We start from the raw sequence: 18,634 nt of genomic DNA, 5'->3' as shown, positions 1-18,634 counted from the left end.
CTTTTAGAAAATTCTCTACTCTGATTTTTGGAATGGCTGAACTGTTTAAAAGACCCTCCCCCTTTCCAGAGATCTATTTTCATGCCTGTTCTATAGAAGAATCTCAAATACCACCAAAAGCCCTATTATACTCCCAAAAATAAGAAATAAAACAAGTATTTAGTTCATGCACTGTTTATCTAAATTACTATCATGTAATTACATTTTGAATATTGTCCACAAATTAATAAGTAACATGAATATCTTACTAAAATTATTTCAGCAGCAGCTTCTATTCTGAAATAGAATGTCTATGATTGTGAGACAAAGTGAGGAGCTCTTATTTTTGTTTAAATATATATTTCAGAAAAAGGTTACTTAAAAGTATGTAAATAATTTAATTTTAGTATACTAATGCGTTTTATTAGAAAACTAATACATCAAAAGGATCAATTTTTATTTGCTATTTTTTGTTTTTAATACATCTCAAAGAGTTCTTATCAGGTCTTAAGAGAATAATGTAGCACTTAGGGAAAAAGATGCATCCCAAAAGTCCTGCACTGGAGGCCAAAATGGAGAAGACTTCCACAGCCACCATGGCTTTGCCCTTGGTGCTCTGGTAGACAGGGATGAAGGTGACCCAGACACTGCAGAACACCAGCATGCTGAATGTCAGGAACTTGGCCTCATTGAATGTGTCTGGCAGGTTCCTCACCAGAAAAGCCACAGTGAAACTGCCTAGGGCCAGGGACCCTAAGTAGACCAGCACACAGTAGAAAACAGTTACTGAGCCCTTGTTGCATAAAATGATGACTTGAGCATTTTCAGAGTGTGCATCTTTGTCAATATAGGGAGGTGAGGTTGCCAGCCAGACTCCACAGAGAATAAGTTGGATCAGGACACAGATGGGAATGACAGCATTATAGACACCTGAGACAAAGAATCTTCTCGTTGTTCTCCCTGGTTTCATGACTCTAAAGGCCATAATTACAGTTATAGTTTTTGCCAAAACAGTGGAAATAGCCAAGGTAAACACAAGTGCAAATGTTATTTGTTGCAGTATGCAGGTGGTTGTGTTTGGATGGCCAATGAAGAAAAAAGAGCAGAAGAAACAGAGGAGGATGGAGATGAGTAGGACATAGCTGAGAGTCCGGTTATTGGCCTTAACAATGGCTGACTCTCGGTGTTTAAGAAAGATCCCCAAAACTGCAGTTGTGCTGACAGATAAGCACAGAGCTGTGCAGGCCAGAGCCATGCCCAAAGGATCTTCAAAAGACAAGAAGGTCAATCTCTTGGGCACGCAATAGTTTCTCTCAGGGTTTGGGTACTCTTGACTTGAGCAAGGGATGCACACCTGCTGATCTGAGGGGAGGAAGTGAATCAACATTTCAGCTTTTACAATTATTTAGTTATTGCACATTTACTTCATGAGAGTGCTTTCCATTGATAAGTGTAGCCTGGCATATTCTGCTTTCTGATACTGCCAAGGAAGGAACTATTTATAATTCCCATTTTTACTCTTTATCTTCTTTAATAAACAATAAGCTTTCTGCTGAAGAATTTATCAATTTCTCTAGGGCAGTGAAATAAATATTACTCATGCTCAGATGCAGTAACACTGTCAAGCAATCCTTCAAATGCTTTTTTATATACTGTGAGTTTCTAAGTATGTATACAATACAAAGTATTTTGATCACTTCCATGTATAAAAATATACTTCATTAATTCCACCATTATGGGTTCTTCTCAATTTTCTTGTTACTCACAGTTTTAATGGATATTTGTTGCCCCACTTCTATATAATTTTTCTAAGGTAACATGGGAATAAGTTATATCTGACCTCCATGGACTATGGAGCAATTCTGATTTGGCAGTAAATATACAAAACTTGCATCAACAAACAGCAGCTATCTGCTCAGATCAACTAGTACCTATCTCAGATGTGGAAGTTGCAAATAAATTTCTATAGTCTTTGACATCCTTTGACTCAGGACAGGACTCTTAATATTTCATTATTAATTCCAAAATAATCCTGGGAATTGTTCTAATTTTCACTCTTGTTCTTTCAGTACTATTCTGAAGACTGAAAAATGACCTAAATGTCATATAATAGTGCCATAAATCTATAAATATTAAATCAGAAAGGGAGAATGACACAGCCATATTCACTGAAATTGTTGAGAGTCATGAAGCCAGCACAGTTGCTTGACACAATCCCAGATTGTCAGGATCACTGTTATTCTATATCTAATTTTTTTTTACCATGTGTTGTATTACAGGGGATGTTCTGCAATATGATTCAATTTCTGTTTGTTTTTTTTCCTACAGAAAAGTTATGTTTGTGTCTTTTTATGAAAATCCTAAACTTAGCTTTATCTGTCCACTGTTTGGAAATCTTTACACGGCTTGCAGATCATTAAGCACAGACAAGCAGATAGAGAGATGAGGCCAGTATTTCAGGAGTTTTCTTGGGGTATATACCCCTAAACAGTATATTGGTGCAGGGTAAACAAAGACAATATGCAAACCCTGAGAGGCCAAGAGATTTGGGTAAATCTCTTGTTTCTTTTATTATAGGCTGAGAACTCCCTGTAAATGTTGTTTAGAAATATGAGGCAATTGAGCATACATTCCTGATGAAATAAAACTCAGTAAATAAGATAAATTGACTAAAATAGACTTTTTTCTACTTTATAGCATAGATGATAATACATATAGTGAAGGGAATTATTTATTAGTATTTTCTATTCATAACAAGTTCATGTATTTTCTGTGTCTCTGGACTGCAATTATTCTGCAAACACTGCCAGCCTAAAAGCAGGCTCTCACACACCTGAACGACCTAAAAAATAATGAAAAAGATATAGACACACCCAAGAGGAGTAGACGGCTGGAAATAATCACACTCAGTGCTGAAATCAATATACTAAACCCAAAATTATCCAAAGGGCCAACAAAACCATTTTTTATTTCTTTGAGAAAATCAACAGCATAAACAAACCCTGAACCAAAGTAACAAAAGGCAGAAAGACACTATTGAAATGAACAAAGTAGAAAATGAAAAGGGGGACATAAGGACAGACACCGGGGAAATCAAAAAGAATCTTTAAGTGGTACTTCAAAAGCTTATACTTTACAAAAACTTTATATAGAATGGACAATTTTCTTGATAGATTCCACTTACCAAAGTGAAATCAAAATCAGGTAAATAAATTAAATAGGCCTATCTCCCCTAAGTAAATAGAAGTAATCATCAAAATACTCTTCCTAATAAGCCCTGAGCCAGATGGTTTCAGCGAAGAATTCAACCAGAACTTCAAAGAAGTGCCAGCTAAATCCAATACTCTTCAAACCATTCCACAAAATAGAAACAGAAGGAACATTACCAACCTCATTCTCTGAGACCACAGTCACCTTGATATCTAAACTGCACAAAGAGCCAACCAAGAAAGAGAACTTCAGACCAATTTCCCTTATGAACATTGATGCAAAAATACTCAATAAAATACATGCAAACAGAATCCAAGAACACATTAAAGGTATCATCTGCTACCACTAAGTAGGCTTCATTCCAGGCATATATTGATGGTTCAATCAATGGAAATCCACCAATGAAATGCATCATACAAACACACTGAAAGAAAAAAAAAACAACCCATGATCATCTCCTTAGATGCCTAACAAGTATTTGACAAAATCCAATGCCTGTTCATGTTTAAAGTTTTGGAAATATCAGGAATACAAGTCACATACCTAAACACAGTAGGCGCAGTACACAGCAAGGCTATAGCCAATATCAAAGTAAATGGAGAGAAACTTAAACCAATCCCACTGAAATCAGGGACAAGGCAAGGATGCCCACTCTCTCCTTATCTCTTCAACACACTTGAAGTCACATAGCACACTGCAAGAAATTTATCCCATGGTAACATTAGATTGTAGAATATAAAGAATTTTTAATTAATCTTTCAACATTTTATTGTTTTAAATAAAAGATAAAAAGTTCTGTTTCTTATAAAATTGCCTAAGGGTTGGCTTTTCTCAGTTTAATAAATAATAATAGCTTCTCTTCGTTATAATAATGCTTATTCCCTCTGACTTTATTTTTTATAAAAAAAATGTAATTTTAAAATAACATATTTGCCTCAATATATCTCTTCTTGTTCTTCTTTCCAGACCTTCTCCTGGATAATAAATGTTATATTTATTATCTCTCAAATTCATGGACTCTTTCTTATTAAATGTTGTATTTTTATCTTTGTGTGTGTGTGTTTGTATTCATAAATACTACTTGCTCATTCCATGTGATGTTACATGTATATGTTATCACATGGTTGACCACAGGCAGCCATACTTTTACATACGATGATTGGCTTTTTCTGCTATTGTTGATACTTGAAATGTCAACTATAATTGTTTTAATTGTTGTTCCATTCCTTGTGCATTGAGGAAACAATTACACATCTACTTTTCCTGGAGTTACTTTCAGGCACCAATCATTACATTTGTTTATTACAGAAATATAATTTGATCTTAGACAACTGAATATCTCACATTCAATGGGGAGCCTATTGCATGGATCACTGTAAGAGTTGAGATGGCCATTCTAGGCACCAAAAGGAAAGATTTTTAAGTAAGTTGATTTTGACACAATAGCAAGAGAACTGCCACTCAAACCTTCACACATTGAGAGGAATCAGCAGTGGTTACTAATGGATGCAGGAATGAGTGAAAGAGACATAGGGAAGAGCACTACATTATGACACCATGGTCACTTCTTAGCTTTCCTGTTCTACATTCCCAAGCAGTTTGAGGAAATATATTATTTTTATACCTGTCTGGTTGGAAATGTGCTGCTCTGGACAAAATACACAAGAAAAACAGCAGACAGGTCTTTCTTCTTGTGGAACTTTCCAGAATCCTGGACCACAACTCTGTGCACATACAGATTGAGGAGTCTGAGGCAATACAGAAAAACTCATAGTAATATTTTACATTAATTTAAAATACTTTATGCTAAATAGCTTAAATGCATACATCCTATGTAAAATCTATGTATTTATGAGGAACTCAGAGGTTTTAATATGGGAGTGTAGAATGGAGTAAGTTAGCACATTTCCCAATGCTAAATGTTCAACATCCCTTTATGGTGTCTAAACTATAACTCACTTCTTCCTAGCTTTTGCAAAATGTGTACAATATCCATATATTCTCTCCTGTGAGGTAGCAAGCCAGAACTCCTTTTTCATATAAATTATGGAACTGTTGGATTGTCAGACAGAAACACAGTCACCCCTGCCTCATCTATTTCTACCTTCACATTTCTAGTCCTGTAGTAATACCCACACACTCTCCTTCAGCTGCAAAAGAAAGTTCAATTTTATCATGAACGATGGTTTGGTCTTTGGTGAATTATGATCTATTACTGTGATTTTACCCTTGACTCCCAATGCTAGGAATAGTTCTATGCCTTCTTTTCAAACATTAGTGACATTGTCACATAAGATTTTTACCAGTTGCACTTTATTTAATCATATTAATTACTAAACTTCTAACACAACTTTAGCTTGTTATATGTTAGAAATTGTGTAGAAGAGGAACTATTTCTGTCTATTCTTAGACCTCTTTTCTGCCTTGATTTGGATTCAGTTTCTGTCTCATGAATATGAATATATTAACAGGAATATATTTCTGGATAACTGGCTCAGAAGTTAAGAGTGCACACTGCTATTGCAGTGAAATATGAGTTCAGTTCCTGTCACACATTTCTGGCAGTTCATATACATTGATTACAGAAATGGCTTGTATCTAAGTCCATAGTTTATTGTTCATGCTAGTTCACAAACTTGTAAAACTATTGATATGCTTTAGTATGAATTGTGTGCATGGAAGGATGCTTGAGCATGATCATGCATGTATAATAAAAATATGTGATTATATACATAGGCTTGTATGCAAGTGTGTGTACACACAGAAAAACCCACATACCTACAAACCTATATATATATAACCAAGAACATTCATTCATTCACTGTAGCATGAATGAACACATTTAAATTCAATTCATGTAAATCCATCTACAGGAAGTACTTGTTTTTATGTATATTTTATGTGCATATATAGATATACATAATTATGAAATGCTAGTTTATTTCTGAGTTAAAGTAATCAAAAAGGACTGAAGAGTTGATTTAGTGTTTAACATGCTTGTCACATGAACATGAATACCTGGATTTGATCATGCTGAAAGGATGGAAAGAAAAGTTGGGTGTAGAAAATATTCCTCTAATAGGAATTTTGTGATCATAAAGACAGTAAGAAAGTCAAGGAAATTCTGTCCACTGAATACTGTAAAATCAATAACCAAAGGTTTCAGAGAAATAGCCTGATAAAAATATAAGGGTGAGCAACTGAGGAAGATAACCAGTGTTGAATGTCGACCTAACAAGTATATGTGCTCAGTCACACACAAGCTCACAATAACAATAGAGCTAGGAACATACAATATATGAATCATTTAAATTTTTCAAAGAGACATCACACAATCAGGGAGACAAGGCACACAGTTAAACATAATAAAGGCAATGTACAGCAAGCCAATAGCCAACCTCAAGTTAAATGTTCAGAAATTTCAAGCGTTCCCATTAAAACCAGTGACAAGGCTGCCAATCTCACCATATCTCAATACAGTGCTTGAATTTCTACCTAGAGCAATTAAAAAAGTGAAGGAGATCAAAGGGATATAAACTGGAAGATAGGAACTTGAAGTATTACTATTTGCAGATGATAAGTGACTCTCAAGATTCTACCAGAGAACTCCTACAGAGGCTAAACAATTTCAGTGAAGTGTCTGGATACAAAATTAACTCAAAAAATTCAGTAGACCTTCTGTACACAAGCAACAACAGGGCTGAGAAATAAATTAGGGAAACAACACAATTCACAATAGCCACAAATACTACAAAATATCTTGGTGTAATTCCAACCAAGCATTTAAAAGACCTGTATGACAAGAACTTCAAGTCTTTAAATTGCTTTAAATTTAAATTACTTTAAATTTTCAAAGAGATATCACATGATTTTAAGAATTCTTTACAAATATTTCTCTACATATTAAATATTGAAAAATTTCAGACCTGATTGAAGTTTCTTGGCCATTTAATCAGAACTTCATTGATAAAAAAGCCTTGATCTTGTGGACTCTTGAAGACAAATTCTCCCACTTTAACTAGTAATGAATTATGCTTAGCATGTTCCACAAAATTTTGAATATCATACATTTCTATAATATTCTTGTTCTCATCAAAGCTTATTTCATCTCCAGCAGCATTTGTCACTTTAATTTTCCTCAGAAATGGATGCAGCTGAAGAGAGACATCATTTGATATGAGTGGCCCATAGAAATTACTGGCTGATGATCTTTAAGAGAAATCCATTCTCTCTCTCTCCCAACATGGCTTTCTTTTTGAAGAGGCTTAGTTTGTTTAGGTGTCTCCCCATTTGTTTTAGTGAGACGAACTGTTCTCCCCATAAAAAGTAATGCAAGAGTTACTGAACAGAAGTAGAAATGTTTTCTAAGGTATGGAAAATTTGGAGCATGTTCTTACACTGAAGAAGGCCCTGTGAATTTCGCCAGCACCAGCAAAATGTGTCTAATTAGAAAATTAGATTTCTGTAGAAAAATATTTTGAGTAAAAAGGTAAACAACATCATTTCAGTGGGTTCATTTGTATTAAGATATGTCCATTTCTATGCCACACAATGAATATGAGTGTATTTCAAAAAGGTATGCATGCATATACAGAGAGTACCTTCATGTGACAATATTAGTAGGAGTTTATGCAAAGCTCCAGATTAATTTTAAAATGTACATTAAATGTGTACACAATTTATGTAAGTTATAACTCAGGAAACTGAAGAGACACACTGCCTGCTTTCATTTCTCTTTGGTTTGTTTTCTGTCACAACAGTTGACTTTCAGTTTTGATATGAACACTATGTGGGTCAATATGGACTACAAATGTGCCTGGTGCCTCTGGAGGCCAGAAGAAGGTGCTGAATCCCTAAGAAGTAGAGTTACAGACAGTTGTAAGCTTTTATCTAGATACCAGGAACCGAGTGTAAGTAGTCTCAAGAGCAAGAAGTACTTCTAAACACTGAGCCACTAAACACTAAACACTAGGTGCCACCTCAGGCACCTAGATATGTGTTAGTTTTGTTTATTGCCTACAACTATGTATATATGTACACAAAGTGTATGCCTGATGCCTGCAGAGAGCAAAAGGGTGTGTCAGTTTCCTTGGAGCTGAAGTTAAAGACAGTTGTGCGCCACCAGATGTGTGCTAACAACCAAACTTGGTACGCTTTGTGAGAAGTACATTCTTATAACTGCTGAGTCATGTGTCCACCATTATCTAATTACATATCTAACAAAGTAAATGGTTAATATTTCAACTTCTGATATTCAATGTTGTGTTACCTAATTCCTACTAATGTTATAAAGAAGTCTTGTTTAGGTACTCTGTTATCTATAGAAGGCTTATACTAACTTACCTAATATCACAACTCTGGAAAGCTATGTTCACAAACCATGTCAATGTCTATATTATTGTTTTCCATGATACTCAAGATAACATACTACACTGTGCATTCAGAATTTATTTTTTGTTTATCTATCTTTGGTAGAATTTAATGTTAAATGGACTTGTTCAACAGTCTTCTTGATGATATCCTATTTGAAGGTGATCATTGAGGCTCATATGTATGCATGAGTCCCGTTTATCCTGTTGGTTTATAACCAGAACATATCCATTTATCACTAATGCATGGAGATATAGCTTTGGTTTATGAACACTGTGCTCTAACTTTAAGATGGAAGCACTGTTTGGTTTTAACTTCAATTTACATAATTATGAATAAAGAATATGTACAAGCAACTACTTTTCAGTTACTTATGACTCTAGGACAGGCAATTATTTTCCACAAAAGGTTTTTCCTAAGGTCTTGTGATATTAACATAAATTGTATTTTATGTGAAAAAGCAGATTTGGGTATGGTCACTATGTCTATATCTTATAGCACTTTATATATTCCATGAAAGCACATACATTTTGATTATTGAACTTGCTTTATTTCTACATGGATTACAGTTATACCTTAAAGAATTTACTATCACACTATGCAAGCATTTTAAAAAAGACATTTAAACTTACTGTCTTCAAGTCAGTGCTTTCAGTCCCACATATCATATAAGATAATTATAGACATATACATGTACACTGTAACAGAATGCTTTTCCATTATAACTGATACACTTTCTTTACTTTTTAAAATTAATTTTTTGTTTTTTATATTAATTACAGTTTAGTCACTTTGTTTTTAATTCTTTTTTAACATTTTATTTATCTATTATCTATCTATCTATCTATCTATTTATCTATCTATCTATCTATCTATTTAATATACAATGTTTTGTCTGCAGAACAAGTATACCCCAGAAGAGGGCATAGATATCATTATAGATGGTTGGGAGCCACCATGTGGTTAGTGGGAATTGAACTCAGGACCTCTGGAAGAATAGCCAGTGCTCTTAACCTTTGAGCCATCTCTCTGGGCTCAGTTTATTCACTATATATCCCAGCTGTAGCCCCCTCCCTCATTTTCACCAAATCCCATCCTCTCTCTTTCATCTCCTCCCATGCCCCTCTTCAAGTCCACAGATAGGGGAGGTCCTTCTCCCCTTCCATCTGCCTCTAGCTTATCAGATCTCATCAGAACTTGCTGCATTGTCCTCCTCTGTGGCCTTGCAAGACTGCTCCCCCATCAGGGGGTGGCAGTCAAAGAGCTAGCTACTGATTTCATGTCAGAGACAGTCCCTATTCCCCTTACTAGGGAATTACACTTAGATACTGAGCTGCCATGGGCTACATCTGAGTAGGGGTTTAGGTTATATCCATGAATGGTCCTTGGTTGGAGTATCAGTCTCAAAAAGGCTCTTATGTCCAGATATTTTGATTCTGTTGCTCTCCTTTTGGAGCTCCTGCCCTCTCCCTGTCTTACTATCTCCCCTTCTTTCCTAAGATTCCGTGCACTCTGCCCAAAGTTCGGTTATGAGTCTCAGTATACATTGATGCTTTGATACATTGACATACAAAAATTTTTACACCTAAAGAAGCTGAACTATAAAGAAGACCATGGGTAAGAGGATCAATCCTCACTCAGAAAGGCAAACTGAACAGACATTGGAAGAAGGAGAAAACAGGAAACAGGACAGGAGCTTACCACAGAGGGCCTCTGAAAGACTCTAACTTATACTTTTAATTATAAGATGAAAATGTTTTATTGGCTTAAACACAGTAAATTACTACTAACAATGTAAGATCCTGGTGATTCCCTTGCTTATGAGTGAGGCTTACCTGCCACGGTAGAAGGCAGTCCGTGTTTCTGTCTTCTTTAGATCCCATTTCAGTTTTGCTCAATAGCATTTTATGGAGGGCATGGGTCACTGCATACACTGCATTCCATATGGAATAGCTGGACTCTGAAATGGTCATCAGATCAATTTTATCATGCTTAATCCTTAGGGAAATATTTGCTGGGCAGGGTTTAGGATATTTACAATGCAAAGCAGGAGGTGAACAAAGAATTTTGTCAATCCAGAATTTAAAGAAATCAAAATCTCCTGGGTACTGGGAGGGTGTAAGATCCTCAAGAAAGTTCTTGAAGCCAGGGATAATTCTTGTCTTTGAAAATGAGATGCTTCCTCTGAAAAAGTTTATCAATTTATACTCCTCTGCTGCAGACTCTAAATATATGAAGTGTTGCTTTGCCATGATCCACACCTTCCCTCTGGCTAAAAAGATTTGATTATCATTGCAGAATAACAGCATGTCATCTATATCACCATAAAATACCTGCACATTTACTTGGGTATGTTGGTTCAAGTCCACCAAACCAGCAACATATTTTAACCCTAGCTTCCAATAAGCAGGGAAATTTTGTGTAAAAGCCACACAGATATCTTCTGTGGCCATCTCTGCTTTCAGGTGAGAGAGGAACTCCTTTCCTTTCAGATCATCAACCACAAAAAGCCCCACCCAATTCCAGCCAAAGTATAGCAATAAAGAGATCACCCCATGTGTTAGACCTCTGTCTTTAGGAGACATTTGATAAAGGGATGGGAATGTAACTTTGTCACTTAGCTCAGTATCAAAAGGTCCATATGTGACCTGAAGAAGCAAAGAAAAAAATGTGATTCTGATGTTCTAGGTATTTGGGGTCATCACCCTATGAGAGGAAATGGATTCGTTATTCACATATGAATTGATTAACTGAGTGATAGCAATCAGAGTTACACTGTGGGTTTTATACTCTTGATTTTTCCTGACACTTACACTCACCCAATGGTTTCTCTGTACTAATGCCTTCTGATGGATGCTTTGCTTCAGTATAGGCTGCTAATAGTCAGTAGTGGGAATATACCTGAGTAGATATTCTCTATGTCTGCTCTTCTGAGCTTTACTATGCTGAATGATATCATAAAAATTCTTTGGAATGTTTTCACTGGTGATCTTCTTGAGGATTGTTCCAAATTTAATTACATGTGCTGTACTTAATTTTTTCTTATGTCAGATATTGATCACTCTATGAATTACGAGATGTTTATATGCTAGATTGGGAACTTAAGTATCTGTGTTTTAGACTTTGACTTGTGAGCAAATACAGCCTGAGTATTCACAGTACATTTTTCCAGCATTTGGAGATAGAATCATGCATACTACTAAATGATCTGCTTTGAAATTCTTAGAATGTATTGCTCATGCTTTTCACTACACTCTTTCCACTGTTCATCATGGCCATATCACTGCTGTTTGAAATCTGCCTACATAAACCACTTATTTGTTTTCTTTTGGTCAGATTTCCTATGTGATTGTGAACAAAAATACTTTCTTAACTTACTTGTGGGACTTTGTAGAGCTCCAAAAGTGTTCCAATAGCAGCAGAAAATTCCGGCCTGCTTCCTGAGATGATTCCTAGAGCTTTGTGTTGTGTTTTGCATTTGTAATTAGGGATATAATCACTCCTTCCAGAAAAGAACATCAGAGGACCTTCCAAGGTTCTTTTGTTGGAATTAAAGGCATTGTAGATATGGAAGCCCATTGTCATATTAGGAAGCAGTTGTGAGTCCTTATTGATTTCCTCAATGGCAAAATATATGGTCAGCAAAATTTGATAGTTTTTCCATCTAGATCTAAACACATAGGGATAGAACGATGAGTATAGTCAATCAAGTTTTTTTTAATAAAGTCTTCATCAAATTCAGGAACCTAGAGATCTTAGACCTTGCCTTTTCCTGTGACATGTAAAGCTTCTGTGAATAAGCCACTGACAACTCAGGAACATCATGTAACAGCTCCTAAACTCCCAGACATTAAACTGCGTGTAGTAATTGTTTTCTTGGAGTGCATTGTCACTTGTCTGTGTCATATGACTGCTGAGTATATAGGTTCTGGTGATGTTTCTGTTCATGGAAGCATTGAGATATGGAAGAGTTACTAAGGTGTTCACTAAAATGTGAATAACTGCTTCATGTCCTTTTATTTTGAAATCATTCAATTTCATACTCACTTAAAAATTGTAACGAGTTTGAATGCACTCCTAGTGTTAAGGTGTCTCTTTGAGGGATCGACAATGTCCAGGCATCTAGGCACACTGGCCCCTTTGAATAAAAGCTAGTGTCAGTTCTCAGTGCCCAGATAGTAGCCTTGGAACCAAGTGTAGCTCTAAGTCATAAGGATCCTTCTGGCATCTTTGGACAGCAGGCACCACCTGTGACATTCACACATATACAAAAAGGTAAGCACTCAAGGACATGAAATAAAAATAAATAAACCTGTGTAAAATAGTGTTCTGGGGCCTTAAGAAATAACTGAGATATTATGACTACTTGCTGCTCCTGTGGAGGATCCTGATTCAAGTTCCAGTAGCCAGCTTTAGGTTCCTATAATATGTGACACCAGTTCTAGGTGATCCGTGTTCTCCACTGACCTCTGAAGGAACCATGCACATAAGTGGTACACACACAAACATGTAGGCAAAACACTTGTAAACAAGGTAAAAATTAATACATTTTTACAAAAATGTAAAAAGTAGTAATGGAAAGGTGTTTCTCGAAGCTTGCAGATTAAATGAAGGAGTAGAATTTCCTAGGTAAGGCACTGAAAGAAAAAAATAAGTTATACTAACGTATAAAAGAGAGGAAAGCCACAAGTACATTAAGACAGTACAAAAATGCTCTCAAGGGGAAAAAGTGAAACTTTGTTGCAGGTAGGTGGGCTGAAGTGTCATACTCATGGCCTTCAGTGTTTCAGGATAGGTCCTCAGAAGCTTCTTTCAAAACCTGTGGTAGATAAGAGTATGGGTGATCTTTACAGAGGGAGCTTAACAGAAATCATGAATCTGAATGTCACTGGGTTCTACTGAAGGAATGATTATGCCTTCACATCTGCCATCACCAGGAAGAAACAGCATTTGGTTGTACTACATTAATCTGAGATATATGGCTAGATCCTATGTTAATAGAGAATCTATTAGTCAACACCAGGCAATTAGGAACAACTGCAAGAAAGAAAATTAGTCTTTCCCAGGGGTTATGCCATAGAAAATATTGAACCGTATGAATGTATACATGTATCAATGAAAACTCCTGGAAAGAGCTGTGTCTGCAAAGACTGGCTATAATAACTTCATTGATGTGGAATGACTGGAATGTTGTAGTTCTAGGGGCTCATTAGCATAGTCAAAGCTACATGGAGTGCTCAGAGTATCCATTTCTTGGACACCTCTGCTGTTGAACTGATCTCCTATAGCTAATGCATAAAATCATTTTGGAATGTAGAAACCCCGAACACCACTGGCTGGTTTCTGCCAATCTAAAAAACAAGAATGACTTCACGTAGCATCTTAGGCCTGTATTATAACTTTCTCTGTTTTGTTGTTAACCTCCTCTCTGCTGTTTCCAGTGATGTATTGCTTTCTTTATTCTGTTACTATGAAAAAAAATGCATGAGTCTGCTTCCACATTGTAACATGGAAACTGGGATAACCTAAATTGTGTTCACAGACTCTCAAATATATTCAATACTGAATTCTGTCTTATTTTTTTTCCATTTGAGCTGAAGGCTGATGTTTTTTTTCAATCACATAAAAGTAATAATAAACACTAAGCAATGGGTTCAGTTGGTTATATCCACTTACATATTTGTTTATATATGTGTGACAGGAACTCCACATGAAGATCATCAGGACCAATCAACCAGGACCCAGAGGGATCTACAGAGTCTCAAGCACCCACTGAGGACAATGAATGGTCTGGATCTAGGTCCTCTACATATTAGTAGGTGAAGGGACGATTAGGCTTCATGTGAGCCCAGTACTTAGGTAGGATTGTGGGGGATTTCTCTGGCACGGACTATGTTTTCTATTTGTTACTCACTTTCCTCTGGTGGAACTGCACTGACAGACAACAGGGGAGGAAAGTAAACTCAATCACCATGAGACTACAGGAGCTGAGGTGTGTAGGTATAGGGCAGAATACGGGAGGTAGATGTAGGAGAGATGGTGGGATTGGGAGGAAAGTAGGGTAGGGCATATGACTAAGATATAAATTGACTTAATAAAAAATATTCAAGTGAAAAAATAAATATGGTAACAAATTAGGTGCTCTCCCTCAAACCCCTCAGAGATTTCTGCTAAATATAGCTTTAAGGAATTCAATTTAAAAAAGCTTTTCTCTGACAGACTTCTGGAGTTAGTAGCTATGCCTATCCTCAAATAAGATGGGCAAAAAATGGCCTTTTCTTTGATCATATTACAACTCTGGTAATGCTGACAACTGAACCACAAATTGCCACATGCTTCACCCACCAATCCATCCCTGCCCAACCTATGGACATTGTTTAGTTAAATGCCTTATTCCACCTGGCCAAGGTAGGTTACTTTTCCCAAGTACCACCTCCAAAAAAATCTCTCAGGCCTCAATAGTCTGGCAGTCTTGAGGCTGGTGATGCCTTGTGTGGCAGCTGAAGCCTTAATGTTGTTGTGTGTGGCATCCAAAGTCTGTCAACCTCTGCTTCCTACAAAGTCTTTGAGATTGCCATGGAGGATCACAGACAGGTATAAGTTAAGTCTCTGACATTTTGACTGATATAGAGGCCATTTTGATTATAATTCCTCTCAAATTTACCCCTCTCAGATCTGTTGTTGTGTTGAGAGCAAGTTGTCACTATCAAAATTTAGCAGAAGTGATGGAATCTTAGGCAGCTCTTCTGAACAAGGCTGCAGCTGCACGGTCAGTCCATATCATACAAGAAAGTCAGGCTTTGTTCTTTTCTACAGATACTAGGTTCCTTGCTGAGGAAGGGATTAATGCTGGCTTCACAATGAAAAATCTAGTATTACAAAATCATATTTAAATGAAATTCAAACTGAAGCTACTAACACCTAACAGCTTTTGTTTTATGGTTCTTTGATTTAAAAGAACATGCTTGTCAATCTTTTCTCCCAGTAATCAGACAACTCTGTCTCCTGGTAAATGCGTATATGGGGGAAACAAACACTTCAAAGTTGAGATAAATTTTGGATGTCTAAGAAAATGATTTAATGTATAGAAATGCAAGATGAGAAAATGGTTTAAAGTATGGGAAAATGAGACTTAAAAATTTAAAAATTCCAGAGTTTTAAAATATTAATCAGTGGAGTTCTGATATGGTATGAAAACCATCAGGTGAAAGCTCTGGTTTGTCTTCTCATAGTTGCGAATCAAATGTTTTAATGTCTTTTCATTCCTGCTGAAGTTATACATCAATGCTTCTCATTGTGCTGAAATTTCATCTGTCATTACATATTTAGAGAGAGGAAAAGCTGTTCATTTTTTTTATTCCAGAATCAACCATCCTTTTTCATGCCCAAGCTTTAGCTGTAAAGCATGGGTCTAAACCAGCTATTTACAGACACTTGTTACCTGCTCTTCCTACAGTGAGGATTTAAGTGTAGATTAAAGTTTGTGGTCATGTTAATATATTTAGAACTTTTATATCTTTGTGTAAACTTTAAAAACTATGACTTAAGCTTCAAGGAATTGAGACTTGATCCACCTATCACAGGTCAAATAGAATCTAGATTAAGACTTCTGTCATTTTTGTCTCTTGTCTATCTCTGAGGATGGGCTCTTTCCTTTCTCTGGTCATGGGATTCATTCTCTCTCTGGCTGCAGTAAGCTACTAAACTATGATTTCTCCATTTTGTGAGAGCATTCCCAAGAGTTCTTTACTCCCAAAATAAATTAGGCAGCCATAGGTTTCCTTTTTTTTAATTCAAGTACTCCACAACAATACAATTACCAGTACCACAGGTTTATATGTTTGTTTTCTGCTCAGGGAGAAAATATGTACTGAGGATTCAAGAAGACGCTTCACAGCAAAGGACCAGCCTAATCCCAAAATTCCTGTTCAAATGAACACATGTACCAATCAACAGAAAAAACAGGTAATATGATAAAGCCTAATGATTCCTCCACAATATCATAAATAATCAATAACTGAACTCACAGTTTCCCAGAGAGTTAAATTGGCAAATGAATACTTCAGATAGTAAAAATATGAAAAACACAAAAGAAGACAGAATCAAGCAATGAATTCAACTGGACACTGAGACAAGAATCAACAGCACACAGTAGAATTCAGAATAGCAATAGAATGAATAGCAATCCACAGGAAAGTCTTGGTACCATAAATGATGAATGCTAAGACAAATTTGATATTCTGAAGGGGGAGAAGGACAGATACAAATCTTGAAAATGAAAATCAGAAAACCTCCTATCAAAACATAAAGTACTGTGTTTCCAGCAGGCATGACTGACATGACTGTCAGAACACTTCATTACAATATCAATGGTAAATAGGTCATAAGTCTGACCACAGTGTCTAAACTCTGAGATACTTTAAACATACTAAAGCCAGAACCTGTGGAACAGGAGATGTTAATATCTGTACTGAGGACAGAAGGATATTTAAGTTCATTTTACCATAAACTCTGCAAGTCCCTGGAAAGAAACAGATATTCAAACATAAGACATCTAGTTGGCCAAATATAGATGAGCAAAGTGGAAACTTATCTTTACATATTAGAATCAATGTGTTAAAAATATGTAAGGCTGACCATGGACTCACACCATGGAACAGGCTCAAAAGTTGTCGATTTCTCTCTCTGATTTCTTCCTGACTGGAAACATAACAAAGAGAAGCAGAAATTTTTTATATACATAATGAAGCAGGGAATGTGAAACTATCTTTCACATTGCTCTGTATCTAGTTCATAATTCTCAATGGAATTGCATCTGTTTAGCATGTCATGTACTACATTTTAGCTGGAACTCCAATAGAACATTCAAACAAGTACTCACAGAAAGGCTTTCCATAGTAGACTTGGTTTTCTGTGAAAAATGTTCTGGACATTTTGGGGTAGATCGAGTGGGATGTAAATGGGGATAAAAGTACCCAGGATGATGTCTGCCTCCATGTAAGTGCTGAGCTCCCAGTAATGATCACAACTGAGCTGAGACATCTCCATTGATGTATACACAGACTTCAGGAGGAGGAGGAGGATGAGACCAAGCAAAGGAAGGGACATGTCAAGGTCTTCATAACACAGAGACAGTCCCCTGCATCTAGGCTGATGCAAGGAGATTATTGGCTGAAGTTGTGGATCAGGCTCAGACCTCAGTAGTCTCAGGAAAGACTGCTTCAACTGCTTCTTACAGTTGCTTCAGGCTATCAGTCTGTGCACACCCAATGGTGCTCATAACAGGCCAGCACACAAACTGCAGCAAAGTCCAGACAACCAAGGCTCACAGTGCTGAGATATTTCTGTCTCTGTAGCCAGAGTTGCTCTGAATCTGCTCTCTTTTCATTCTTTTATTTCTCTCTATCCATGTATTCTAGAAATCCCAAAGCCCTGGGGCTCTGCACCTGGTTCCTCTATGTGAGTAAAAAACAGGTTTGGTTCATTCTTTCTTCCCCAACCTGCATGATTTCATCATGGCCCATAGTGATTTTGGAGACCACCATAGTCTGTGACAGAATTATAGGTCATTAAAAAACACCTTGCTTGTTTGGGATTGCTATTGTGAAATGTATTTAGAACATTTAATTTCCTCTTGTAAGGGGAGCAGGGGCAGTCACTGTCATGAACTTGGTTGCCCTCCCTTTGATCACTTCCTCCACTTCAGGTGGCTTTATGAAGCCACAGAAAAAGAGGGTCCTGATGAGATCTGATAGGCTAGAGTCAGATAGTAGGGGAAGAGAACCTTTTCTATCAGTGGACTAGGATAGTAAAATAGGGGGGAAGAAGAGAGGGTTGAAGAGGGAATAGATGAGGGAGGGGACATAACAGTTGGGTTATAACATGAACAAACTGTAATTTATGATAATAATAATGAAAAGGTCATCCAAAATAACAGGTGATTTAAAAAAAGCCATAGATGTTTTCCACAAAGCACACACTTAAAATATTCAATTTAGTGCTTTTATTTAAGAAGGAGAACTGGTGATATCACTTTCCAGTGTCTGCCATTCAGAAGCACATTAGCGTTGTATCT

At 36.5% G+C, this 18,634-nt stretch overlaps 1 protein-coding gene across 1 annotated transcript; it reads right to left on the bottom strand.

Annotated features, from left to right (window-relative positions):
- Positions 1 to 454: 454 nt before the first annotated feature.
- On the bottom strand, positions 455 to 17,646 carry LOC110541892 (vomeronasal type-2 receptor 116-like; the record flags this gene model as incomplete). Its single annotated transcript, XM_060376246.1, has 6 exons — positions 455 to 1,341; positions 4,814 to 4,937; positions 7,116 to 7,343; positions 10,395 to 11,207; positions 11,938 to 12,229; positions 17,441 to 17,646. Coding segments are annotated over 6 exons (2,550 nt in total), but the record flags the coding sequence as incomplete, so codon positions are not given.
- Positions 17,647 to 18,634: the final 988 nt, after the last annotated feature.

This window comes from Meriones unguiculatus (genome assembly GCF_030254825.1).
Source record: "Meriones unguiculatus strain TT.TT164.6M chromosome 13 unlocalized genomic scaffold, Bangor_MerUng_6.1 Chr13_unordered_Scaffold_34, whole genome shotgun sequence".
Classification (NCBI taxonomy): Eukaryota; Metazoa; Chordata; class Mammalia; order Rodentia; family Muridae; genus Meriones; species Meriones unguiculatus.
This window is presented reverse-complemented; position numbering and strand designations above follow the sequence as displayed.